Source organism: Podarcis liolepis (assembly GCF_965112155.1).
Source record: "Podarcis liolepis genome assembly, chromosome: 16".
NCBI lineage: Eukaryota > Metazoa > Chordata > Lepidosauria > Squamata > Lacertidae > Podarcis > Podarcis liolepis.
Window position 1 is genome coordinate 45,031,281 of NC_139567.1, and position 27,935 is coordinate 45,059,215.

General features: G+C 49.4%; 1 protein-coding gene across 1 annotated transcript; it reads right to left on the minus strand.

The window, feature by feature from the left end:
- Positions 1-65: 65 nt before the first annotated feature.
- Positions 66-27,881, minus strand: UNC119 (unc-119 lipid binding chaperone). Its single transcript, XM_083480272.1, has 5 exons — positions 27,535-27,881; positions 7,656-7,769; positions 6,479-6,581; positions 5,520-5,692; positions 66-4,833 (listed from the first exon to the last, which is right to left on the minus strand). The coding sequence occupies exons 1-5, from the start codon at positions 27,701-27,703 to the stop codon at positions 4,721-4,723; spliced, it is 672 nt and encodes a 223-aa protein (XP_083336398.1). The 5' UTR covers positions 27,704-27,881; the 3' UTR covers positions 66-4,720.
- Positions 27,882-27,935: the final 54 nt, after the last annotated feature.

A 27,935-nucleotide genomic window follows, 5' to 3' on the forward strand; every position in this document is an offset into this window, starting at 1 on the left:
TCCTCACCCTCTAACCACGGCACCCCACATCCTCTAGAGACATCCTCAAATAAAGGAGAGTGAAAAACAGGCAAAGAAAACACCAGCTCGTTTATTTTTGATCACTCGTTTACTTTCAAGTGTTTGGAGAGGGATGTTTGTGCCACTGATGGGCGATTTATCATTTTTACAGTTTTACAGGAGAGCAAACATTTGTTCCAGGGAAAGTTTGCTTTTTTTTCCAAAGTCCTTTCCCGTCCCACCCGGAAAAAGCACACCCCATAATCTGTAAGTGGAAACGCAAAACGGTTTTGAAACAATTCCCCTTTCGCCCAAGGATGAGGTGCATCCATGATGCCTTCTCGATATTTGTGGGCTGCACATCCCTAACCATTGGTCATGCTGGCTGATGGGAGCCCAGCCATGTCTGGAGGCGGGCCCTAGATGACCAAGCAGCTCTGCCTTCTCCCTGTCACCCAAAAGCAATTCTCCATTTTCCACCCCCAAAGGGGGTGCTTATTCTCCCTCTTGCTTTGAATAAAGCCAGTGGGGGAAACCTTTTAAATTGATGACCTCTCCTGCAAGCCGGAGCTCCTCAGAGCTTTGGTCCACCTGACCTTCTCCCTGCAAGACTTATACCCTTCCTTCGTGGTTTGCCCTTTCTCCCATTTCTTATATGTGGCCCTTTAAAATCTCCACTCATCTGTAATCTCTTTTAGGCACCTCCGATTCCTACAAGGAAGACCTGGCTATTATAAATCCTATTTTATTTTCCCTGGAATAATTACCCAATCCTCTTGGTCCAAATCCAGCGTTGCAGACCACTCAGCGCTCTGGCAGCTCACCTTGCATGTTCCTAGGAAATCTGCTAAGAGTCTGGTAGCTAAGCAAGAGGGGAACTGATATGGTGGACATTGCTACCGTGTCCCCAAGGAGGAATCCTAACGTCTACCTGTCAAATGATGCAGTGCAGCTCAACGTGTCACATCCGGAACTTGATTCCCAGTGACTGAATCGGAGAACTGTAGACTTGAAGGGGACCCCAAAGGACATCTAGCCCAACCCACTGCGATGCAGGAATTGCAGCTAAATCGTTGCATTCAAATATTATTAACACAGCAGATGGGTCATGCGAACGCACACACCCTCAACTCAAAAGAGACACACACAAAAAAGAAAATCAAAACACTTCTTAAGAGCGTTTTGCCAGGTGATGCTAAAAATCTATCTCCCCAAAGCCCAATCAATGAAAAGCTTCTGTGCATTTAATATGTCCGTTTCGTGGCTCTGTGGAAGTCTTGTGGCGCCTGAAGAGACTTCTTCTTATTATTACTACAGGAGCTTTTGTGGGCGCCTTCCATCGGACGGAGTGGGAGAACGTGAGCAGAGCGAGATGAATGAAGTAGGGGCACAGGGCGCGGCTTCAGCCGAATCAGACCACTGATCCCCCCGTCCGACCAGCGAGGCTGCAATTTGGAGTGTTCCCCCACTCCTTTGGGAGGCAGGGGTCCCACCCGGCTGCCCCCAGGCAGAGCTTTTCAGACTCCTCCTCTCCCTCCCAGCCTCGTGTCTTAACAGCACTTCTCACCAATAGGCCTGGCTCTTCACCAGGGGGGTCCGTGGTTCCAGCCCACCCAGAGATGGCTGCGGGCGGGATCCCTACACTGTGGGGAGCTGGACGAGACAACCTTTGGGTCCTTCCCAACCCTACAATTCCATTATTCTACATAGCTTTCCATTTGTGAAAAAGGCGACCAGAACTATAGAAGGGCACAGAATGGAGAATGCAGCCGTTTCTGTAAGAAATCCTGCAGACCCCCTTTTTTCCCTAGAAATCCCAGAAACCAGGCTGGAGGGGGGATATCATGAGCCTCTTACCACCCCAATGGTGGGAATGGAGGAAGCTGTCTTGTGCAGAGCCAGGCCCATCTAGCTCAGTATTGCCTGCACTGACTGGCAGCAGCAGCAGCAGCTCTCCAGGGTTTCAGACAAGCCTACCAGGAGATGCCCCTAGAATTGAACCCAGGACCTTCTGCATCCAAAGCAGGCACTCGACCCCTAGAGCCCTTCATTTAAAAAGAAAGATTCCAGTCATCGTGGTCGTGAGTGAAGTGAGGAGCATGAGCAGCCGCCCGTTTGCCAAGTCAGACTGTGGGTCAGTATTGCCCCCACTGACAGGCAGCTATGGCTCTGCAGGAGTTCAGGCAGGTCTCATCCTGGGAGTTTGAACCCGGGACTTTTGTGCTGCTCCTGCCACCCTTCCCCCAAAGAAAAGAGGTGGGGAGGAAAGAACTCTGCCCAGTGTGAATCATTTTCCTCCGACGACAGAGAATCGTGCTGCTTGCAACACAGCCAACCTAATTTTTAACGCTATAAAAAAATAAACCGCGGCAATTCTGCAGCCAAGGAGAACTGCCGGCAGAGCCACGGCCTCTGCGTAGAGAAGCAGTCCCCATATGGCGCCTCTTGCTTGCCCCATCCTTGCTGAAGACAGGGTCTTTTGCGTGCCTCCGTTCGGCTGCAAGGTAATTCCTCCGATCTTCCATAAGGAGATTGTCTTTTTCGTAACTGACAGGTGCCAAGAAGGATCACCCTTGAGCGCTTAAAACTCTTGCACAATTATCCATGCCCCGCAAGCTGCAAGATGCTGTCGTGATCATTGCTAATGGCAAACCGCTTGGGTTGAGCCCCAGAAACGGGTTCTGCCATCTCTTCTTCTGCCTTTTCATTTTGACGTTTCAGATAGGGAAGAACGGAAATAAAACAAGAGCACCGTCACAGCTCACGTTCTGCCCCTGGTCCACACTTAGGCTTGAATATAGAAAAATGGAATTCATGTGACTGGTCAAAATTAGGGAAAGCAACTCAACCAGGAGATGATGCACACACACAGAGAGAGGGGGGGAGCTTTCCCACCCACCTCCTGCTCTGAATTACCAAACCCCCCTCAGTTCACACCCCCCCCTTGGCCCAGTGATGCCTGCATAACTTTCAGGAGAGCACAACGCAAAGCGCCACGAGACTCTCTGCCTTTTCCGTTTGGACTTCTTGCTTCAACAAGGATGCGTCCCGAGAGGGAGGGAGAAACAGGACTTAATCTGCTGTCCGGTAAAGTCCCCCTTTTCGGAGGCCGGCACATGGCTGTTTCGATTAACTCACGCTTAGTATTTAAAGAGCTCCCTGCAGAATGGCCAACACACCCACCCAAACACCAGTGGCCTGGAGGCTCCACGATTACGCCAGGAATAAAAGGGGACTCCTCGTCTCCCACCCAAAGACTGGTTGCGTTTTCGGCTTCTGAGACCCCCAACGGGGAAGACTCCCCCCCCCCCCCGCCTTCCTCTCCTTGGACGTTCTGGAGAGTCAAATGCCCACGGAGAGCTTGAGCCCCACACAGGCACCCCAGCCCCCTAAGTCGCTTCCGACCCCTGACCTTTGGGCTTGCGCATCTTCGGAGAAGGGACGTTTCCCAGGTGATTCGCACGGAGAGGAAGCCAAAGAAATAAATAAGTCACACACACAGAGAGAGAGAGAGAGTGCTTAAAATAAGAAAATCCCATTCCCCAAATCCCCATTAACAGGGCACGCTACTCTCCCCCCCCCAAAAAGCCCCCCTGGCTGGAATGTCTATAGGATTCTGGTCTGAGTGGCTCTCCTTTAACAAAGAAGTTGGGTTTGGGTTAAGAAGTTGGGGTTCAGTCGGCCAGTTCTGTATGGGAAGGAAGAGGTGTCTGTGGAAGGGGCTGAGGACGAGGGGAGACCCACGAAAGGGCTGGAGACCCCCAACTCTCCAGGATTTGCACGGAAGATGGAAGAGGCCTGGCAGAAGAGGAATACCCCATCTGGTCCAATATACCCACAGCTATCTTTCTAAGTGCAAATGACACCAGACACTGGAATGCAGAGATTTGCTGGGCTTGGGGTGGGGAAGTATGGCAATGGGAGTAATAGACCCCAGTGGCCCATTTCCGTGACAAGCCTCCAGGACCCCCCCAAGAGAGATGGCAAAGGGTGGGGCACCCGGGAGACCCTGGGATTGGGCTGAATGAGGTGTTCTGGGATCTGGGCTCCCACCCAGCCTGAGACGCACAGTTGCCGCCCTTTGCAAGTGCCAGAGGCTCCCACAGCAAGACCCCTCTTTTAAAAAAACACACACCTATCTAAACGTTGTCCTGGTTTGCTTCCGCTTCTCAGAACACTGAAAGGGCAAAGGAAATGGGAACAGGAGGTTAGGACTCTGCCCCGAGGACCACACAGGTCCTTCGTCCGACCAGATAGAAGGTGCACGTCTCAGAGTTCGCATCCGCCTGCCACCAGTTCCGAGAAAAAGGGGTTCATCGAGGACGCCGCTCTCTTGGAGAGAGCGTCTGGGGTGGGTTTTCCACCAAAAAAACCCAAACCCCTGGGCCAAAGACGAAGAGAGAGAGAGACACACACACACCATAGCCGGCATGAATCGCAGACCTCGATGGCCTGGAGTTAACTACGTGGAGCTATTTCAAGCCACAACTACGGGGTTACTCAGTGGTGTGAAGAGGCTCTCCCTGGGAGAGGGGGTGGGCAGGGGGGGGGGTTGCCTCGACAGCTCAAGGAACAGTTAACGACTTCAGCTAATTTTAGTCCCAAAACTCCAGCTCCTGGCAGGGTCCTCGGATCCTGGCTCTCCATGCCAACGCCGGCCGGCGGAAACCCGAACCCATTTCTACAGGAATTTGCGGGGAAGGCGCCTGGCGGTTCTGCGTCAGGGTCCCCCGCTGTAGGAATAATCCGCTTTGTTGTGCATGACCAGCTTGCTATCCACAAAGTAGAAACTGTCTGACTGGGTCTCGTAGGGGTGCAGGATCATCTCCTGAACTGCAAAGGAGGAAGGGGAAAGAAAGAGGCTCACAGCCGACAGCCTGGCTATAGGGTGGACTGCAACGCCCCAAACCAAGATGCCCAGCCCAGGGGGAGTCTCTTCTCTAGGTCCCACCACCCTCACAGGCCCACTGGAGAAACCAGATTCGCCGCTTCCTTTGCCAGCAGGAGAAGATCGCTCTATTCCAACAGGCTTTTGGGGACTGACTGGCTGTTGTTTTGGTTTGTTTTTTTAAGGAAAGGGCTTTTAAATAGCCCTGTGCTGCTTATATTACCCATATTTTAATAGATCAGTTTTTTATATTATTTCATTTCTGTTAGAGTTTGATTAATGATTCTGTATGCTTTTAGCCTTTTGTGTTGCGGTTGTTTTAATTGGCAGAAGCCTTGGGCAAAAGGTGGGATATTATTAATAATAATAATAATACAGATGGATAAAATGATTTGCCAATAGTGACCTTGCCCAAAATGGAGCAGGTTGGTACAATCAGACAACATTTTGAATCAAGATGGCGGAAGGAAGCTTTCGAACCCGGGCTGGTCTTTGTGAGTTTTTAGCATTCCCAAGCAATGCCTGCTGGGAGGTGGGGTCCAACGACTTCCGGAGGTCGCCCCCCCGGCTCCTGCTGCCCTACTGTCCGTCCGTCCGTCCCCCCCCGTCCCCCCCGTTGGCAGCCGCTTACTGAGGTCTTCGGAGAGCTGGGGGAACTCGTAGATGTGCTCGCAGGTGTTCTTGCTGCTGGGGATGCAGAAGCCGAACTCGAAATCGAAGCTCTTCAGCAGCTGGTCCCGGAAGTAATGCCTCTCGATCATGCGGAAGTTATTGATGGGCTTGTCGCCCACGGTGAACTCCACCCTGAGAGAGGGGAAGAGAAAGCTGAGGTCCCTGCAAAACGTAGCGGCGGAAGGCAGACTGTTCAAAACAGCGGAGTCATAAAACTATCAGAACAGAACGTTAGCAGACTGCGATTCCTGCCCTGAAGCGGGGTGGACTGGATGAAACCTTGAGGGCCCCTTTCAATAATTATATGATTCTGTGAAAAAGTGGGAGACAATTTCTCGGGGAGGAGTCACTTTTTTTAACTCTCAAAGAGAGGGGAAGTGCATAGCTCAGTGGCAGAGCAGCTGTCTTGCTTGCAGAAGGCCCCGGGTTCAACCCGCAATGTTGGGCAGAGCAAGACTCTTGCCTGAAACCCTGGAGAGTGGCTGCCAGTCAGTGTAGGCATCACTGAGCTAGGCAGACCAACGGTCTGACTCAGTCTAAGGCAACCCTTAAACCAGCTCTGAGCTCAGAACCATGAGGAGAAGGGCTTTCGCGAAGTGGCAGAGCCCCTGGCACAGTTCGTGGGTGCAGAGCACCTGCTTGGCATGCAGAAGGACCCAGGTGGCATCTCCCATTAGGGCTGGGCATATCCCTGGTCTTAAACGCCAAGAGAGCTGCTGCCAGCCTGTGTGGAACAGCCTTCCCCAGCCGGGTGCCATCCAGATGTTGCAAACTATAATTCCCATCAGCTCCAGGCAGCATTTGGACCCTGAGCTGGAGGCTGCCCCCCCTCCCCGGCCTAGAAGGTGCATTTATCCAAACAGACATGGAAGAGGGAAGGTTTCTGCATCCAAGCGAAGGCCTTGCCAGGTCACTTACGTGGCCCCAACCTGACGCAGCCGCAGAAACGCCGGCGTGAATTGGTAGCGCACGAAGCGCCCGGCGTTGGGGTCGACGTCCTTCTTGTCACTGTGCTCTCGCTCTGGAAGGAGAAGAGAGAGGAAAGGAAAGCTACAGGGCAGGAAGAGCCTGCCAGCCCGTCTAGTCCAGCACCCAGTTCCCTCCGACAGAATCATGAAGACGAGGAACCTGACTCTTGAAAGCAAAAGCCAGTTCTCTAAAGAGGAGTTCTGGGAGGAGATGGAGGGGAGAGTCTGGCTGGACCAAGCCAAGGGGGTCCATCACAGCCTTTCTCCACCTGTGGGTCCCCAGATGTTGTTGAACTACAACTCCCATCACCCCTAGCTAGCAAGGCCAGAGCTCAGGGATGATGGGAGTTGTAGTCCAACAACATCTGGGGACCCACAGGTGGAGAACTGCTGCCTTAGATACGCTGTCCTCCTAAACCACACCTGGACCACCAATGGCGGCTGTGAAGGAGATCCAGGGATTGCTTCCTCATGAGGAAACCCCCTGAATCCTTAGGAACACAGTGGCTCGGAGACCACAGACCCGTGTTCCAAACCTGGATCTTTTGGTACCGCCGTTCTTGAAGACAAGGCGGGTGCTGATCCTTCTCTGATGTATCTAAAGGTCTCACACCAGAGGGCTCTTCAAGGGGATCCTGTCTCCTGTGGCAGGGAGTTCCATGGTTTAACAACAGCAAAAAGCACTAAAACAAAATGCTAGAAATCTGTGACAAAGCGAGAAAGCATCCAGACCTCTGGGAAGGGGTGTGGCTCAGAGGAAGAGCCCCTGCTTGGCATGCAGAAGGTCCCAAGCTCGATCCCTGGTAGGGCTGGGAATGACATCCAGCCAGAAACTCTGTAGACCCCTTGCCACTGAGCAGACACAGTACGAGGCTCCTGTTTAAAGCAGGACCATGAGGACTAGAGCCTTGCAAGAGCTTTGCATGCAGAAGGTCCCAGGTTTAAACCCCAGGGGCATCTCAAGGGAAGTCTGGGGGGAAAGCCTGTCTGCCTGAATCCCTGGAGAGCTGCTGCCGGCCAGTGCAGACAATACTGAGGCAGATGGACCAATGGTCAGCTTCAGTTGTAAGGCAGCTTCCTGTCCGAAGCAGTCCCTTCCATCAGAATAATGAGGACTAGGAACTTACCTGAAGCCGGCGGCTTGGTGATTTCAAAGAGCACCGTGCCCGACTCCATGTCTCGGATTTTGAACCGGGTGAAATCTATCTTGTAGACGTTCTCCTCCGGGGTGCAGAGGTAGTCTGCGGGAGAGAAGGGTCGTCGCAGTTAGGGGGGCAGGTGGGCCAAAGGGTTCAGGCCTGCCCCATAGGCAGGTGCAGGGTTCGAAAGCTGCTCCGCTTTTCTTTTCATGGGGGGGGGGGAGAAATTTGGTGCAGGTCAGATTTCACTGATTTGTTTTTTAAAAGTGCATGTATAAATTGAGTACGGTAGGAAAAATGTATGTTGCTGATGAATTCCCACAAGGGACTCAAACAAATAATAGTAATTGCAAATTGATAGGTGCTTTGTTTGCAATTCCTGCATTGCAGGGGGTTGGAATGGATGACCTTCGGGGGCCCCTTCCGACTCTTACCATTCTACGATGCTGAAATGGGGTGAGCTGAGTGAGAAATGAGAAAATGAGAGACATCAGAATTGCCAGATTCGCCCATCTCTCCTTCCTCTTGCTGTGGGGTCTATGCAGAGAATAGGCCTGCGACTGAACTCAACCTAAATCCACATCAACAGGTGGAAACAGGCTTGGTGTTGTGGCTGTGCGTACACCATAATCCTGCAAAAACTGAATTTCAAAGCAAGTTTCTAGACCTTATGACTGGAAGCAGACACCGGAAACATGCAGCCAACGCCATCTGCTTGTAACCAGAGGAGGAAGGTGAATACAATTCTTTCCTCCTAACTATTTGAAGAGCAACTGCAATCAACAAATTACGCTAGTAGGACTACAAGAAGTTTTGTAAGGAGGAATATATGAAACATTGCAAAGAAGAGAAAGCAGAGAGACATTAGTTATGATACTTAAATGTAATAGTGAAAGTAAGAAATGTAAATTAAGTGGGAAAGATTGGAAAATTTTCAGATGTGATTGATGGAAGTAAAAAAAATTGTATACGATATAAAAGTATGTTTAATGATTGTTGAAAATCATATGTTAAAAAACTAATAATACAATCCTTTCCTCCTGTCCCTATTCCTCAAGCAGAATAAAAAGTGTTCAAATTTCCCACACAGGTTGCAGAATCCAGCTAATTTATTTCTAGAACTGCTTTATGGCAGCTTCTAAATTATTATTATTATTTTGTCAGAGTCCTGAAGCGGCAACAACCGCCGTCAAATTTTAAATTCTTTAACGCAGGATTTTTGTTTTATTTTATTTTTGTATCAAAGGAAGCCTGGTGCTTTGCCTCTCAGCCTCATGAGGAAAGGCCAGCTCCTCCTTCGCAAAGCCTCTCCCTTCTGCCTCCTCCCTCTCCCAGGCCGGCATGTGGTGCCCCTGCGGCCCCTGCAGCCTTGCCAACCCTAAGAGGCTTTGCCCTCTGACAGAACAAAAAGGATAAGCTCCTTTGCAGCCGCTAAGCCCAATACACCTAAATAGAGGAGGCGGATCTGGGCCCCCGCTCCTCCCCGACAGAAAGGCGCTCTCCCAGGGAACCCCGGGAAATCTGTGCCAACAGTGAGATGCGTCAAATAAGTTGGAGTTCTTGTTATTAAATATACCAAGAAAAAAGCACACCAAGACCTCAGGCCAATGTTCGTTTCCATAGTGGGAGTGGTCCCTACTCACAAATCAATAGTCAATTTTAACAAAAACTGATCCATTCAAAAGTATGTATTCTGACAAGCATTACAAACTCTAACAGAGATTACAAACTCTAACAGAGATTACAAACTCAAACTCATAAAGATATGTATAACACAATAATTCGTTTCAATCATTGAGCAAGTCAGAAGTCAATTATGGATCAGAATCCAGTAAGTTCATGTTAGTACATAGTCAGATTCGACGCGAGATGCAGCGGCAAGAAAAGCCAATTCTAAGCTGCTTTGTTTGCTTCTGTTTGCCACAGAAGTCTCGTATCTTTTATTCCCCTTCCTTCCTTCCCTCCTTCTCCCCTTTTTATGAAGATTTCCCGCTCTGGGATCCCACAGCTATTCTCCCCTGGTCTCCTCGCTGGCCCAAATAGGACTAATTTAGCCAGCTAGCCCTGGGGATCACCTAATGTTTATTGGATGGATTTCCCCCTAAATTGATTTTTGAATTCTGAATTTATTATTATTCATGTTTTATACTGTATTTTAAGCTGTTTTTTTTTTGTTTTTTGTCTGACTCAACATCAGGAAGAACCTTCTGACAGCAAGAGCTGTTTGATGGTGGAAGAGACTCTCTCTGGAAGTTGTGGACTCTCCATCCTCAGTCATCTGTCCAGGATGCTTCAGCTGAGATTCCTGCATTGCAGCAGCGGGTTGGGCTGGATGACCCTCAGGGTCCCTTCCAATAGCTCTCTGTTTCCATGAGTTTACAATCACAAAAATCAAGTCGGTCCTAAACTACGTCCCCTGAATGTTGGGAGCCTGAGGAGAAAGGCATTCAGCATTCAGTGGAAGCAGGACAATGAAGGTGGCAGGTGCACCTCTTTGGGGTGAGAGTTGCCTAGCTTAGGGGCCACCACAGAGAAGGCCCTCTTTCCCTCAGCCGCTGAGAATCTGCAGGGGGAGAAACTACCAAGAAGGCACCGCCTGCCGATCTCAATACTCAATGGGGACTGTGGGGAAGGAGGCGGCCCTCCCTCTATGTGGGGCCTGAATTGTTCAGGGCTTTAAAAACTCATGTGAGTTAGTGGCACAATTTATCATAGAGTTGTAGAGTTCGAAGGGACCCCAGGGTCATCTAGTCCAACCCGCTGCAATGCAGGAATCTCAGCTAAAGTGTCCAGGACAGAATACCATCCAATCTCTGCTTAAAAACCTCCAAGGGCGGAGAGTCCACCACCTTCTGAGGGGAGGCTGTTCCACCGTCGAACAGCTCTTATTATCAGAAAGTTCTTCCTGATGTTGCGTCGGAATCTCCTTTCTTGGAACTTGGAGCCACGGGTTCGAGTCCTACCCTTCAGAGGAGAAAACAAGGTTGCTACATCTTCTATGTGAGATATTTGAATATCCTGAAGGTATTTGAAGATGGCTCTCCTTTCTCCTCTCAATCTCCTCTTATCCAGGCTAAACATACCCAGCTCCCTCAACCACTCCTCATAAGGCTTGGTTTCTATGTCCTTGCTCATCCTGGTCGCTCTGCCCACCTTCCAGCTTGTCAACATCCTTTTTAAATTGGGGTGCCCAGAACTGGACTTACCCCAGGACTCCAAGCGGAGCCTGAAGAAGGTAGCATTTATTTTTTATTTCATAAAATTATTATCAATTGATGGCAAAAACGTCAGAGTGGTTTACAAGATTACCAAGAAAGATTTGCCAGCCTGCTTCAAAGCATACAAAAGGTAAAATACTCAAACAGGTTAGAATTACCCTAACTTCCTAAGCATATGGGCAGGTTTGCCCGAACAAAATTGTTCTTAGCAGGTGCTTGAGATCAAGAGGCAGGGAGTTCCAAGGTGCAAACGCTGCCACGCTAAGCAGCCGAGTTCTTACAAGGGCAGAACGGGGGTGACCTGGCAGCGCCAACTTCCCCGATCAGAGGGATCAAATGGGCTCAAGTCAGTCTCATAGGCAAACAAGGCAAGTGCTTTCAAATTGTTTTGGGGATTGCGTTCTAAAGTTGCAACCTGTGCTCTGTGACATTACAGCAATAAATCAATAATAGCATTTTGCCTTTTTATTGTTATTGCTGCTAACAGAGAGTAGCTCCCCTCTTGCCTTCTGCCCAGAGGCCGCGGCACTCGCTCGCCCTAAGCCTGTCAGAGCGGCCGCCCACCCCGCCCCCCGCGCCCTAAAAGGATTCTAATTCCGGGCGGCTAACGAGGTTAGCCACCCTCATCGGCAAATGGACCATCTGGGCAGATCCCAGATTGGCCGGATCGGATGCAGCGAATCAGCAGGGGGCGGTCAGCTGCGAGGGGGCGGCTGCGCGAGGGTATTTCAAGGAGGCAGCCCAAGCGCCCCAGATGGTACTCTGCACAATTGATTAATTGTTATTATTTATTATTTATCTATTTATTGCACATGTATTCTGCCTTGTCCCCACAGGTCTCGGGGCAGATCATGAAATATAAAATAATATAAAGTATAAATTTGTATTATTTACACCCCGCCCATCTGGCTGGGTTTCCTCAGCCACTCTGGGCGTCTTCCAGCAGAATATAAAAACATAATAAAGCGTCAATCGTTAAAAATCACAATCTAAAATCACACAATACATAATAAAAGCAAGAACAACCCAATAATCCTCCCCTTCTACAACACATTTTAAAAAGGGCATCGGATGTCAATCAGCCAAAGTTATGAATGAATGAATTTTATTATTTCGGTCACAGACCAGTTCCAGCCCACATACAATTTCAAGGAAGTCACAAAACACGATAGGGATACATTTGAATTTGCAATTCGGTATAACAGAGACAATACACGTGTAGCAAGCTTAAAAATATATATAAATTAAAACTTAGTCACTAATATATAACCTAAAATTATCATTTAAGGCCTTAATCATTATGATAGCACAGCTTGTTCCCTAAGTTTTATGGCAATCGCACAGAATTTGGCTCCCTCAATGTGATCTCAGGATCCTTGTCCTCTACCTGGGATTTTAGACATTGAAGTTCAGATTCATTTGGAGATTTTTGCATAGCAGGGGTAATACAGTGGTGCCTCACAAGACGAAATTAATTCGTTCCGCAAGTCTCTTCGTCTTGCGAGTTTTTCGTCTTGCGATGCACGGTTTCCCATAGGAATGCATTGAAAATCAATTAATGCGTTCCTAGGGAAACCGCCTTCAGACCAGGTCCGGGGACAGTCTGTCCCCGGACCTCTTCTGAAGGCTGGGGGGGGGGACAAGGGCTTTTCTTCCCACCCCCAGCATTTTAAAAAACCCTGGGACAGCGGAGGACTTCTCCGCTGTCCGGGCGATCTTAAAATGCTGGCGGGCGGCATTTTAAAATCGCCCCGGGACAGCGGAGGACTTCTCCGCTGTCCGGGGCGATTTAAAAGCCCCTGGGAAGGCAGGCAGGGGAGACAAAGACTTTCGCCCCCCGCCCGCCTTCAGAAGGTGTTCCCTCCCCGCCGCCCGGCTTCGGAGGAGGTCCGAGGACAGTGGGGAAGACGCGCTGCGCTTCCCCGCTGTCCCGGATATTTCCCTATGGGCTGTCGTCTTGCGAAGCAAGCCCATAGGGAAATTCATCTTGCGAAGCGCCTCCAAAACGGAAAACCCTTTCGTCTAGCGGGTTTTCCGTCTTGCGAGGCGTTCGTCTTGCGAGGTACCACTGTAAATACCGAGCGTACCGTAGAAACGGTAGCGTAACAAGGCTTGAGAGACAGTTTCTACCTCCATCAAGCCGCAGGGGCCCAAAGTTAATATAACGTGCAGATATTATGGAACCCCTTAACAGGATATAGGAAACAGATGAAAGGTAAAGTGACCCCTGACCATTAGGTCCAGTCGTGACCGACTCTGGGGTTGCGGCGCTCATCTCGCTTTACTGGCCGAGGGAGCCGGCGTACAGCTTCCGGGTCATGTGGCCAGCAGGACTAAGCCGCTTCTGGCGAACCAGAGCAGCGCACGGAAACGCCATTTACCTTCCTGCCAGAGCAGTACCTATTTATCTACTTGCACTTTGAAGTACTTTCGAACTGCTAGGTTGGCAGGAGCAGGGACCGAGCAACAGGAGCTCACCCCGTTGCGGGGATTCGAACCGCTGACCTTCTGATCAGCAAGTCCTAGGCTTTGTGGTTTAACCCACAGCGCCACCCGCATCATAGGAAACAGATACCAGCACACAATTTTTTCCTGGAGGTTGGAATGAAATATAGGAATTCCAACCCTTGAAATCTGTATCTAGTTTCCTTAGGAAAAATAATGCACAAGGAAGACATCCTCCTCATTTCCAGGTGTCAAAAATGCTTCTTTCCATATCTCCCCATTGTTGGAGGGGTTGTGATAAACTCAGCGTGTTATCATTTATGGTGGCAATGTAAATTGGGCAAGGTTTTTTAAATTTAATCTTGGCAGAAAGGATAAATATTACAAAAGAAACAAGTTGTGCACAAACAAAAAGTGGTACCTCGCAAGACGAAATAAATCCGTTCCATGAGTCTCTTCGTCTAGCGGTTTTTTCGTCTTGCAAAGCAACCCTATTAGCGGATTAGCGCTATTAGCAGTTTAGCGGCTATTAAAGGCTTAGCGGCTTAGCAGCTTAGCTGCTAAAAGGCTATTAAAGGCTTAGCGGCTTAGAAAAGGGGGGGAGGGACAAAAAAAAATCAGAACACTTGCAAGACGTTTTCGTCTTGCAAAGCAAGCCCATAGGGAAAATCGTCTTGCGAAGCAGCTCAAAAACGGAAAACCCTTTCGTCTAGCAGGTTTTCCGTCTTGCGAGGCATTCGTCTTGCGGGGCACCACTGTACGTTTAAAGAAGACAGAAAAACGTTTAATGTATGGGAAATAACAGTGTACAGCTGAAAACGCTGGCAGCATTAAGATAAATTCAACAGTGCAAATAAGCTTTGATGGATGTCATAATGGAATAGTGAATAGTATAGTTTTTTTGTAAAATATGCAGGGATATATGATATGTAAAATGAACCATGGAAAACGAGAAGGGAAGTCATTGATATCTGAAGGGTGTAAAATGAGTATTTTAAATTATGAAGCAGAAAATTTTAATACACACACACACACACACACACACACACACTGTCCAAAATTAATGTTCCTGAATATTTTTGAGGATACCAATGTAGATATATTTAAAAATAATTGGCCTTCGAGATTATCTGCAAATAGTCACTGAAACTCCGTGGAAAACAGGTGTGCAGATTCCTTCCCCTCTTGGTGAGTAAGTCGGCTGGCAAGATCTGCTGCCCCAAACCCTGGAGGTGTTGCTGCTGCTGCCAGCCAGTGCAGACAATACTGAACTAGGTGCACAAATGGTCTGCTGTGGGATTAAGCCAGTTTCCTCTGCCCCTGCTTAAACCAGCCTCTAGTTCAGAACCCTGAGGGCTGGAAACTTATTCTCTTTTTAGAGGAAGTTCTGGAAGAGACCCTAGAAGGGTCTGCTGCCAGTCAGTGTAGACAACACTGGGCTGGATGTGCTAATGCTTTGACTCGGTAGACGGCTGCTTCCTCTGTTGCTAATTCAAAGCATCCCTTTAATGAGAACCACGAGGACTAGCCCCTCTCTTTTAAGGGTGGCACGTAGATCAGCAGCAGAGCGGCTGCTTGGCACGCAGAAGGCCCAGGTTCCATCCCCGTCGGCAGCATCTCCAGGTAGGGCTGAGAAATATTCCCTGGCGAAACCCCTGAGAAGCCGCTGCTGCCTGTCAGTGCAGACAATACTGAGACGGGTGAAACCCTTGCACGATCTCGCATGTTCCTGTAAAACCTCACGGTGGGGGCACCAGGTTGGCGAATCCTGCCCCGGTTAATGGCACAGGCCAGTCAGAGTTGCCCACTCTGCCCCCTCCCTCCCAGCACCATGGCAACGGCCATCTCCCCTCAGCAACGGTTGCCATGGAGATGGTGTGGCCATGGCTCATCTGGGGTGGGAGGGAGATAGAGCGGTCCAGTCCCCAGGGTGGAGCAAAAGGGGCTCCCGCCAGCTTGCTCATCCTCCCTTTCCCACAGCCCCTCTGCTCTCTTGAATCACAGGAGGGATCCCCAGCGGTCATCTAGTCCAACCCCTGCCAACACGAGAATTGCAGCGAGAGGTGGCCATCGGGCCTTGGCACCCATCACCAGGCCCCCCTAAGATGAGTGCCCACAAGGCTGTCAATGAGGAAGATGGGCAACCAGGGTGGATAAAAATCAATGATTCTTTTTTTAAAAAAAAATAAATTAAAAATTGGATTTTTTTTATTTAAATAAAAAAAATATTTAAATTGGATTTTTTTTAAAAATAAATTGGATTTTTTAAATAAAATGCTTTTGGAGGAAATATCTTACTAAAGATAGTTTTCTATTTAAGTTACATTGTAGTCCAAAGGCTATTCATCAGGAAATAAGGATTTGTTTTAAGTTTTTCATGTGTGCTAAAACTCGGTTAAAGTTTTTTAAACAAAAAAAAAAAAAACATTTAACCACATCAGTTAACAAACATGGATACATATGCTATAATGTTATTGTTTAAGTTGAATAAATTGTTTAAATTGTTATTAAGGAAATGATTGTTTTTCTCCTTCCAATAAAGTACAGCAGAAAAGTTGTCCAAATATAAACAGTTACCTTATTAAACCTCTCAATTATTTCATAATTATCTGTCTATGTATTTCTAATAGTATAACCAAATCAGTAATTTTTGATATAACTGTAAAAACTACCCTGAAAATTTATTATTCCAAAAATGAAACCTTCCTCTGGTTGGAAATATTAACATTATACTAGCAAGAATGAGTCTTTCTGTAAAAAAAAAAAAAAAGATTTAAATCAGGTCTTACTGACTAGTGATTTAAATCAATTTGATTTAAATCAAACGCACCTTGTGGACAACCCAACAAAATAATGTGTCAGGAGGAGAAAGGAAGTCAATTCTGCTTGCCGTTTCTGAGAGGCAGCGGTTGTGGAGTGGTTACAGCATCAGACTCTGAACTGGGAGAGATCCGGGTTCGAATTCACACACACACACGAAGCTCACTGCATGTGAACTTGGGCCCCTCCCTGCCTCTCAGCCTCACCTCCCTCACAGGGATGTTGGGGGGATTAAATGAGGACTAGGGGCTGGGAGAGACCAGAGTGCGAATCACCTCCTTGGCCCATGAAGCAGAGGCCAGGTGAGACTTTGGGGGTCAGAAACTGCCTCTCTCAGCCTAGCCTGCCTCACAGGGGTGTTGTGGGGGTTACGTGAGGAGGGGGCAACCGTGTAAGTCTCATTGAGCTTCTCGACAGAAAAGGTGGGAGAGAGATGCGAATAAATGCACAATAAATAAACAAGGCAAGCGCTGAGAGTGTAGCTGTCCTCCAAAATCTGCTCCTCTTTGACTTTTGCAATGCAAATCTCCAGACAGGGAACTTGTACAAAAATACATATGCTACAGTAAACAGTACATCAAAAAAGGAACATATAAGTGAAAAGGACAGATAAAAATGCAGTATAATAATAATAATAATAATAATAATAATAATAATAATAATAAGAATAAGAATAAGAATAATAATAATATTTATACCCTGCCAATCTGGCTGGGTTTCCCCAGCCACTCTGGGTGGCTTCCAACAAAATATTAAAATACAATAGTACTTCAGATATTAAAAGCTTCCCTAAACAGTCTATCAGGGAATAGGTAAAGGGACCCCTGACCATTAGGTCCAGTCGCGGACGACTCTGGGGTTGCGGCGCTCATCTCACTTTGTTGGCCGAGGGAGCCGGCATACAGCTTCCGGGTCATGTGACCAGCATGACTAAGCCGCTTCTGGCGAACCAGAGCAGCGCACGGAAACACCATCTACCTTCCTGCCAGAGTGGTACCTATTTATCTACTTGCACTTGGACGTGCTTTTGAACTGCTGGGTTGGCAGGAGCAGGGACCGAGCAACGGGAGCTCACCCCGTCGTAGGGATATGAACTGCCGACCTTCTGATCGGCAACTCCTAGGCTCAGTGGTTTAAACCACAGCGCCACCCGTTTCCCCTATCAGGAATACCACTTTGCAAATACACAAACACACACACACACACCCCCCAATATCACGTAATGTGATTTTATGTAGTTTTATGTAGTTTTATGTAGTTTTATGTAGTTTTATGTAGTTTTATGTAGTTTTATGGTAGTTTTCTGTAGTTTTTCTGTAGTTTTATGTAGTTTTCCAATTTCATTGTTCTGCATGGGACAATGACCATAAAGATATCGTAATCGTAAAATTGTGTAGAAAAATTCAAGAAATTCACACCAAATGTTGCAGATTTTTCTTGAGGATTTCTTTTAAGGGAAAAAAGTCACAACCAGATGTGGAAACGCGGGGAGCCGAATTTAAGATTTGAAAAATGCGGGGACTGGCAGATTTGGCGACACTTAGCGGCTGCTGAACAGGCGCACACTGGGAAAACGCCGGGTGCGAATGCCGTCGGTATGTTCTTTCTTAACATGCTGAGAGAGGCCGGCGGCTTCCGGGCAACACGCAGGCGAGCAGCTCTGCGCAACGTGCAGGAAGAGACGCTCGTTACGCAAAAGCAATGAGCCCCGAATGCGAAACTCAAGAGAGTCAAAAAGGTCACAGGAAAACCACCACTCTTTGAAATAAGTTACATCTTAGATAAGCTAGTGAGATAAGAGGAGCCTGAGGTGAGGTTTTCTACAATCAAGCAGTGCACAAAACATAGACAGGAGTAATATATTTAATATTCTGTTGGGAGCCGCCCAGAGCAGCTGGGGAAACCCAGCCAGATAATAATAATAATAAATTTTTATTTATACCCCGCCCTTCCCAGTTCAGAAAACCGGGCTCAGGGCGGCTAACAACAAATTTAAAACACTTAATTGATGCAACAAAAAACAGCATAAAATACAGTATAAAAAGTGAATAACAATAAATTCAGAATTCAAAAATCAATTTAGAGGGAAAATCCATCCAATAAACATTAGGTGATCACCAGGGCTAGCTGGCTAAATTAGTCCTATTTGGGCCAGCGAGGAGACCAGGGGAGAATTACCAGCTGTGGGATCCCAGAGCGGGAAATCTTCATAAAAAGGGGAGAGGGAGGGAAGGAAGGGGAATAAAAGATCAGGCTGAATTCAAATTAAAGGCCAGGCGGAATCGCTCTGTCTTACAGGCCCTGCGGAAGGAAGTTAAATCCTGCAGGGCCCTGGTCTCATGGGACAGAGCATTCCACCAGGTCGGAGCCACCACTGAGAAGGCCCTGGCCCTGGGGGAGGATAGTCTGACTTCCTTAGGGCCCGGGACCTCTAAACTATGGTTGTTCATGGACCTTAAGGTCCTCTGTGGGCAGACCAGGAGAGCCAGTCCCGTAAATACGAGGGCCCTAAGCCACAAAGATAGGTGAGGTATAAATAATATATTATTATTATTATTATTATTATTATTATCATCATCATCATCATCATCAAATTGTAGAGTTGGAAGAATTGGTAAGAGTTGGGCCATCTACCCAACCTGTTGCAGTGGAGGAATCAATGGGTTGACACAACTGTTATAACTTTCAGTCTGCAAGAAATACGCAGCTGACAAACACACCCAGCTTCCTTTTGCACTGAAAGGACCAGGGAGAAAACGTCACTCACGACATCATTCTGCAAAGGAAGCTGCCTGGATCCATTGCAGAAGTTAAGCGATTTCACCACGGCGGGTGGCTAATCATGTCGGCGTTTTTGGAGGGAGGCAAACTGCGGCGTAATGGAAACAGCGCTGTGGGACGCCGTCACGTCTTCTTCCACCCCAGAGGAGGAAAACGGGCCAACCCCCCTTTCCCCAAAGCCCTGTTGCCTAACAAGCTTTGCTCGGGTAACTGATAAGCTCAGGGGCTATTTTTAAAACCCCGCCGTGTCGAGGTAAGCCAGGTCTAAGGCGAGGACACCCACGGCCAGAGAATCAGCGATTAGGGTGTTAGGGAGAGGAAGTTGAAGGAAGGTCTCTCGCTCGGAGTGGCAAGACGGGAAGCGATAGGAAGCCGCAGGCAGATACAGTGGGCACACAAGTTGCACATTCAAGCCCTTGAGTTCAGGGGGAGGAACACGACATCCCACAGCGTCTCTGCTTGCAGTTTATTTATTTTTTTAAGTGTTTCTGGTGTTGAGAGCACCAAAAGAGGCATTTTTTAAAAGATGCAATTATTTTATTGAGGTTCATGTTATTATTTTTGCTAGGGCGTTCATATCCCAGGCTTATTTACTTCTTAACGTTTAGACACCACGTGTCTGCAAAAAGGAGGGGAGGGGAAGATAATGCGATAAAATTAGCAATGCCTTGGGGGAAAGAAGAATAAGTCGAGACATTCCAAGTGCTGAAATAGCAATAGACTAAAAGCAGGTTTCTTGCAAGGGGCTTGAGGTGGGACAGACATTCCACACACACCTTTCCCTGCTTGGTCTTCACAACAACCCTGTGAGGTGGGCTGGGGCCACCCAGAGCCTCTCTCAGCCTAAGGTCACACCCAGAGAGCTTCAAGGTCAGGTGGAGATTTGAACCCTGACTCCAGGGTCCTAGTCTTCTGACCAAGAAATAAGGGGGTTCCTAGCCAGGGACTTTGTGTAGGCCACCAGCTCTACACAGCAGCCAACTCCCTCTCCATCTCAGTTTTCCCCATCTGCAAAATGGGAGCTATATTATCATTATTAATTAATTAATTGCATTTGTATTATGACCTACATTTTCGTAGGATCAAAGGGCAGTGAACAACATAAAAAATACAAAATGAGGACGCAAAATACGTAACAAAACAAAAACTAGATTGGTTGATATAATAATATCTTAAATGGGGGTTAGGGGAGAAGCACTTTGCATATTTAAACACAGCGTAAATCAATCCACTTTGGCCACAGATATCTGCGCTGTTACTGCGCCAGGGTGTGCCTGGGTCTCTCTCAGTCAACACCAGCCGCCGACACGGACCAGCGAGGGTTGTTTTGTAAGTTACTAGTCCCAAAGAATCCCACCTTAATGACGCAAGAGCCCCGGTGAATCCCCGCATCAACACACAGGAGCCCATCTGCGTAGCAAGGAGATAATTCCCTCTCTCGGAGGGATTTGGCTCTGAGATAAGTTCATTAGCAGTTACCACAGCACAGCTATAAATAGGAAGGTGATCTGCAAAAGGAAAAATGGATGGGCGGAGGGAGGAGGAGGAGAGGCCTGTGAGCTCCCTTTGACGTGCATCCCGGGTCGGAGGAAGGAATCCCCCTCACCTGGGCCACAAAACGGCTCCCAATTCCACTCCCGCAACCTGATGTGTAAACATGATTTTAAAATCCTATAACTGGAAGCACCCCAAGGGCCATCTAGTCCAACCCCCTACAATTCAGGAATCTCAGCTGAAGAATCCCTGACAGGTAGCCCTCCGAGCTCTCTTTGTTGTTGTTTAGTCGTGTCCGCCTCTTCGTGACCCCCTGGACCAGAGCATGCCAGGCACTCCTGTCTTCCACTGCCTCCCGCAGTTTGGTTAAACTCATGCTGGTAGCTTCGAGAACACTGTCCCACCATCTCGTCCTCTGTCATCCCCTTCTCCTTGTGCCCTCCATCTTTCCCAACATCAGGGTCTTTTCCAGGGAGTCTTCTCTTCTCATGAGGTGACCAAAGTATTGGAGCCTCAGCTTCAGGATCTGTCCTTCCAGTGAGCACTCAGGGCTGATTTCCTTCAGAATGGAGAGGTTTGATCTTCTTGCAGTCCGTGGGACTCTCAAGAGTCTCCTCCAGTACCATAATTCAAAAGCATCAATTCTTTGGTGATCAGCCTTCTTGATGGTCCAGCTCTCACTTCCATACATCTGTTGTTTTTGTCCATGGAGTTTTCTTGGCAGGGATACTGGAGTGGCTTGCCGGTTCCTGCTCCAGGTGGATCATGTTTGGTCTAAACTCTCCACTATGACCTGTCCATCTTGGGTGGCTCTGCATGGCATAGCTCATAGCTTCTCTGAGTTATTCAAGCCCCTTCGCCACGGCAAGGCAGTGGTCCATGAAGGAGCGAGCTCTCTTTAATAACCTCCGATAAATTGAAGAAACATAGAGTCAGAAGGGATACCCAAAGTCACCTAGTCCAGCCCCTGCAATGCAGGAATTTCAGCTAAAGTACCCCTGACAGATGGCCATCCAACTGCTGTTTAAAAGGGTCTTTCAGAGGGAATCCGTTCCATTTTGATCAATTCTTCCTGTTAGAAAGTTCTTCTGATGTTGAGTCGCCCTCCTTGCAATTTGAAGCCATTGTTCTGAATCCTCCCCTCTGGAGCTGGAGAAAACAACCGAGACATTTGAAGATGGCTATCGTATCTCCTCTCAGTCTTCCACCGTTCCTCACAAGGCTTGGTTTCCTGATCATTTTGGTCACCCTCATCTGCACACCTTCCAGCTTGTCAATGTCCTTCTTAAACTGGGGTGCCTAGAAATGGACAAAGGACTCCCAAGTATTTTAATGTTGCATTTTTAACAAATCCATCCTGGCACCAAGTTACAGCAAAGGTTTGGGTCAAAGAATTGCATAAATAACACGCATGCATTTGCAATAACTCAGTCTCTTAGAGTGGTGACCTTTGGAACTGCCTGCCTATTGACACCATGCCGGCACCCTCCCTGTACTGCTTTCAGTGCCTACTGAAAACTTTTTTTTATTTAGACAAGCCCATCCAGACATTCAGAAAGCTGCTGCGAGTTTTCACCTAACATTTCAACAGCCTTCGGTTACGGTTGTTGCTACTTCTCCTCCTGGATAATTGTCTCTTTTTCATAACCGGCCTGGAGGGGCGGCTTTGTTTTTAAGCAATCGAGCGGCGTGTGAATTTCTAGGAAGCAAATAAATGGAAACGTCGAGAGGCAAGGTGCCCAGAGAAATCGAAAAAGTGCCGTGCAGAACCAGCTGTCGCAGAAGATGCCCGAAACCGTCTATTTATTCCTCGCTCTGCAGGGAGCATCACTATTGACCGAGGAGGTGAGAGGCACCCAGGGCTAATGCCCGGCTAATCGGCCGCCCTCTTTGCACGAGGCCCTGAGAGCGAGACGCAAATCTGGGCAACAGGGAAGGGGACGCAGAGGGGTCGAGTTGGGCTTAATCCCTTGGAAAGACACCTTTTCAGCGCCAGCTGCTCAGGAAGGGGACGGGGGAACTGGACGTCCTGCAGGAGAGCAGGAGGGGCCCCCAACCCCTTTGAAAGAGGATCAGACCAATTCCCAGAGGAGGAGAGGGCTATGGGGAGGCAGCGAGGCTTCTGAATGCCGGTGGCTGGAAACCACAAGAGGCGAGAGGGATTTCGGGTTCGGATCCCGCTTGCGGGCTACCCATCAGGACGTTGGGGTGGCCATCTGAGGACAGGATGCCGGACCAGAGGAGCCACTGGCCTGATCCTGCAGCCAGGCCTGATCTGATGTTCTGCCTCCACAGTCGGAAGCAGCGAGGCTCCTCATAGAACCACAAAACTGGGACCCCCGAGGGTCATCTAGCCCAGCCCCCCTGCAATGTGGGAATATCTTGTGTTCGAATCCTGCCTGTGGGTTTGCCCTGGGGGCATCTGGGTGGCCACTGGGAGAGCAGGAGGCAGGACACGGTGGGCCCGCCTTGGCCAGGTCCAGGAGGGTCTTCTGATGTTCTTAAGACAAAGAGGCTCTCGGTTTGCAGTAGGAACAGGACTCAGCCCTGCTGGGTCAGACGAAAGGCCCAGAGAGGCCGGCCGGCAGCTTCCCATAGCGGCTGCCCGGATGTCCCCAACAGGACACCCGCATGTGCCCCGTAGCCCTCACCCTGGTCAGGGCTGGACCCAAAGGAGCATAGGAAGTGGCCTTCTGCCAGCCGGAACCATTGCTCCATCTAGCTCAGCAGTGTCTGCTCTGATGGGCAGCAATGGCTCTCCAGGATGTAGGAAAGGAAGTCTCTCCCAGCCCCACCCAGAAATGCTGCCCAGGACTGAATCTGAGAGTTTCTGGGTGCAAAGCAGGGGCTCTGTCAATGAGCTGTAGCCCCTTCCCCAAGACAAGGAAACCGGATACCCAAGGGGTCCTCCAGACACCCTTTTAAGAATGCATTCAACTTAGAATGCTAGAATTGTAGAGCCGGAAGGGACCCCGAGGGTCATCCAGCCCAACCCCTGCAATACAATGAATATTTTGCCCACCGCAGGATTCGAACCCATGTCCTTAAGAGTCTCGTGCTCTACAAACTGAGCTGTTCCAGTGTTGGCCACTTCCATCGGCACCTGCACTCTGGAACTCCCTGCCTCTTGAGATCAGGTCACCTGCACTCTTTCTGGAGTCTACTGAAAACACTCTTGTTTATACAAGCCTGCCCACAAAAGCTGGTGTGAATTTTAATCCGCTGTGGCATTTTAACAGCTTTTATATTTCAATGCATTGTAGTTTTTCCCCCTGACTTTAATGTTCATCTTTTTGTAAACCATTTTGAGGTTGGGGGGAGGGGGGGTTCAATCAAGAGGTGTATAATTTTTATGAAATAAACAAATAATTATTTGCGCGCAAGACGTTAACGGGGTGGTTAGACTGTCACACTTTCGACACTGTGCCTGCAAAGATTTCGTGGTGGGCACACACTTAGTTCCTCACTGGCACATGCTCCAAAGTTTCTGGATAATTTCGTCCAACTTTCCATAGCTGCACAAGTTCCAGTTTATCTTTTGTTACACTATAGCCCAAGAGTGTCCCTTCAGAGGGCAATACTGTGGCAATATTGGAGTAGTTATCGCAGAACAGCTAATATTGCAGAACGACGTGTGGACGGTCCAGTAAAAATCTGCTATTAATACACTCTTGTTGCATCAACGTCATGCTACAGAACTCAACTCCACACACACAGAAACACGCCACCAGCCTGGAGGGATCCTAAAAGATCCTCTAACTCATTATATGCCCAACTGATCCCTCTGCTCTGCAGGAGATGGCCTCTCACAGAACCTTTCCTACAGGACGGGGCCTTTAGTGTGGTGGCACCCAACCTTTGGAACGCCTTATTTTTACGTCTCAGGCAGATGCCATCTCTGCTGCTTTTCCAGGGTCTATCAAAGACCTTTCCTTTCGAAGAAATCTCTTGAGCAAAGATCCTTATCTCATCTTCCCTGGGTGCAAATTTGATTGATGAATATGGGTGGGGTTTTTTAATCGTTGAAATTCTCATTCATTGCTTTGGGATGATTTGCGGGGAGGAGGTCCAGAATTAAACGGAATTGAATAAATAGAGCGAATGAACAGCGGGCCAAAATTCCTGGCAGCTCCTAGCACACGGTCACCCAGCCCAAGCGGGAAGCCTTCAGAATCAATAAATTGGCAAAGATGCATCAAATTGGCAAAGATGCCCCCCCCCCGACTCCAATCCTCCAATGCGCGGGGAGCAAGAGGGCTTCAGTTGCAGAAGGTCGCAGGTTCCATCCCCGGCAGCATCTCCAGGTGGGGCTGGAAGAGACCCCCCACATAAAACCTTGGAGAGCTGCTGCCAGTCAGTGCTGGCACTCCTGAACTGGATGGCTCAATGGTTCGACTTCGTACAACGCAGATTGCCTCCTTTGCATGCAGAAGGTTCCAGGTTCAATCCGCAATGGCATCTCCACATAATCCTGGGGGAAAGGCTCCCTGCCTGGAACCCTGGAGAGCTGCTGCTGCTGCCAGTCAGTGCAGACAATACTGAGCTAGATGGACTGCTGGTCTGCTTTCTACACCCTGTGGTTTGGCAGGGGAATGACCTGTCCAACGCATCAACAGGAGGCACAAATTTGGGTTAGATGGGTTAACTGTCTGACCTGGGACAAAGTCACTTCCTATATCCCCACATCTTATACACCCCTAATTAACTGAGATCCAAAAATGAACCACAAAACCGTCTGGCTCGCCAGGAGCAGAGGAAATCTCAGGCCACATGCACTTAAACCCAAACTTTGAGAGTGGAATATACAGGAGGCTTGAATTGCAGCCCTCAGCAATATACAGACGGCTACAGGAGTCAAACCAAGACCATGAGCGGCTGCAGAGAGAAGGGAGAGAGGAAGCGGCTGCTAAGGCCCTTCCCCTAGACCTAAGAAGCAAGATTCCGGTCCTCATGGGGCTGGAGTAAGAGCTGGATTAAATAGGAAGATAGGAAACTCCCCTATATTACACCAGACAACTGGACCATCCTGGCACTGCCCTCAGACCGGGGCAGTCCAAACTTTTCTTGCAGGTGACACACTTTTTAGACACGCATCATTTCGCAGCAGCATAATTCAGTTTTACTAGCAAACCAGAGGTTAAACCATGGGCAGGCAAACTAAGACCCGTGGGCTGGATGCGGCCCAATCGCCTTCTCAATCCGGCCCACGGATGGTCCGGGAATCAGCATGTTTTTACATGAGCAGAATGTGTCCTTTTATTTAAAATGCATCCGTTCATTTCCCCCCCCAAAGAAAATATAGTCCGGCCCCCCACAAGGTCTGAGGGACAGTGGACCGGCCCCCTGCCGAAAAAGTTTGCTGACCCCTGGTTAAACTAACCATTTTCCAGCTCTGAGAGGAGCGTCAGCAGTGTTTGCATGACACACAAACATGTCGCGACACAGTTTGGAAAGCTCTGGTCTAGGCTAACCGGCAGGCAGCAGGGGCTCTCCGGGGTTTCAGGCAGGAGGGACATTCCCAGCCCCACCTGGAGATGTCATTGGGGACCGAAACCTTAGAGCCCTGCTCCCAAACCGGCGCTATTCCTCTCCCTGCCAGAGCCTTGTCTGAGGGCGGAAAGCCACAAAGCTGCAACCACGCAGGTCAAAAGCACACCTGCCCTGGACAAGCTCTCAAAGGACACACTAGACTAGGGGTCAGTAAACTTTTTCAGCAGGGGGCCGGTCCACTGTCCCTCAGACCTTGTGGGGGGCCAGACTATATTTTGGAAAAGAAAAGAAAAAGAACGAATTCCTTTGCCCCACAAATAACCCAGAGATGCATTTTAAATAAAAGGACACATTCTACTCATGTAAAAACACGCTGATCCCCAGACCATCCATGGGCCGGATTGAGAAGGCGATTGGGCCGCATCCGGCCCCCAGGCCTTAGGTTGCCTACCCATGGACTGACTAGACCTTCACAGAGCCCGTTTGCTTTTGCACACTCCAGGAAGTGACAGAGCTTGGAGACGTGCAAACCTCCCTTTTCTTGACAGCATTTGTGCCTTTAGCCCAAAACGTTCTCGAAAGTGGCTCCCAAAAAGTCAGCACTAAGGCTCACCATCTAAAAAGACATGGCACAAGAGGAAAAAGGGAGGAGGAGGGAGGAGGTGGAAATCAAGCACAACTACTTCAAGTTACCAGTCCCTAAACATTAAAAGCCTTATCATCTCCTCCAACTATTCACACGCTAACTTTGAAAACTCAATGCGGGGACACCTTTCCGCTTCTCTCCAATGCAAGGGAGGTATCCTGGCAAGTTGATCCTTGCGGGAGAGATTCCACAGACACAGGCAGAATCCAGGAGGCTCTGAGCATCAGGGGCCCACCAGAACTCCAGCCAGCCATAGCAGGCCATAAGCCCCCTGGAAGAACACAGGTGCAAACTGAGAGGCGACGGTAACACTCGTGTCATGCCTGCTTCTGACATGCACTCGCGTGTCTGGACTGCTTGGGTCATGGGTCACCTAGGCCCTAGGGGAAGCAAGCCCCATGGGGCTACTTCTGAGTAAACAACCACAGGAGGGGGCTCTGGAGCAATACTTTATTCCATTGTGGTTTGCCAGAAAAGATAAAACAACAAAAAATTATCCACAAGGAGCATAAATAACCATCTAGACTTGCAAAAAGTCAAAATAACGACACTCTTGGGATGTTAATAACCCAACAGGAATGAAAGAATAATAGACGAACAGCAGCATTTATTCTACTTTATTTGCTTCCTTTCCTCCATTCAACTTTCTCCCTCCCGCGGAAAAGACTAGCCTGTAGGAAAAGCGCGGGTGGAGACAGAAGACTTTGCCGGGGGGGACCAATGAGGTGCAGCAGGGACACCCCTTGCGGCCCCTGGAGGGATCGAGTGGAAGTGGGTGGGGTGTGGAAGATCGGGGGGCTGAATATTCGGGGACCCCTCCACCCCCACGATATCTATCTTTCCAAAAGACTGGTCTTTGCGGGCCAGGGGCCTGGCGTTGCGGCGTCCGGAGGGGTTGCGCTTGGGCGCTGCGCCCAGGGCGCACGGCGCTTGGAGAGGTGCAGGGGGACCCGGGCCTGCGGGGCCGCCTTACCGGAGGTGATCTTGGGGAGCCCCAGCACGTCCTCGGGGCTGATGGCGGCTTTGCGCAGCAGCTCCTCCTCGGTGCAAGCGGCGGCGGCGGCTCCTCCGCCCGCGCCGGCCCCGGGCGCGCCTCCTCCTCCTCCTCCTCCTCCGGCGCCGCTGCCCTTCTTCACCTTCATGGCGCCGCCGCTCCTGCTCCTGCTCCGGCTCCGGCTGCTGCTGCTGCTGCTCTGGGCGGCCGCGGAGCGAGTGTCGGCGGCGGCGGCGCGCGCGGAGGCTGCTGCAGCGGCGGCGGCGGCGACAGCGACCACGGTCGCCTCGCTCCTGCCCGCCCGGCCGCGCGCCCTAAGCGCCTTTGCGGCCGCGGGCCGCCCCTTCGGGCCCGGCTCCTCCCCAGCGGAGGGAGGAGGG

What these genes read in the sequence shown, in the direction of transcription:
- UNC119 (XM_083480272.1), bottom strand. Translation starts at nt 27,703, where the DNA reads ATGAAGGTGAAGAAGGGCAGCGGCGCCGGAGGAGGAGGAGGAGGAGGA. An exon ending in GCTCCCCAAGATCACCTCCG is followed by an intron (nt 7,770 to 27,534) that starts GTAAGGCGGCCC and finishes TCTCTCCCGCAG; the next exon opens with ACTACCTCTGCACCCCGGAG. An exon ending in CTGCGTCAGGTTGGGGCCAC is followed by an intron (nt 5,693 to 6,478) that starts GTAAGTGACCTG and finishes CCCCTCTCTCAG; the next exon opens with GGTGGAGTTCACCGTGGGCG.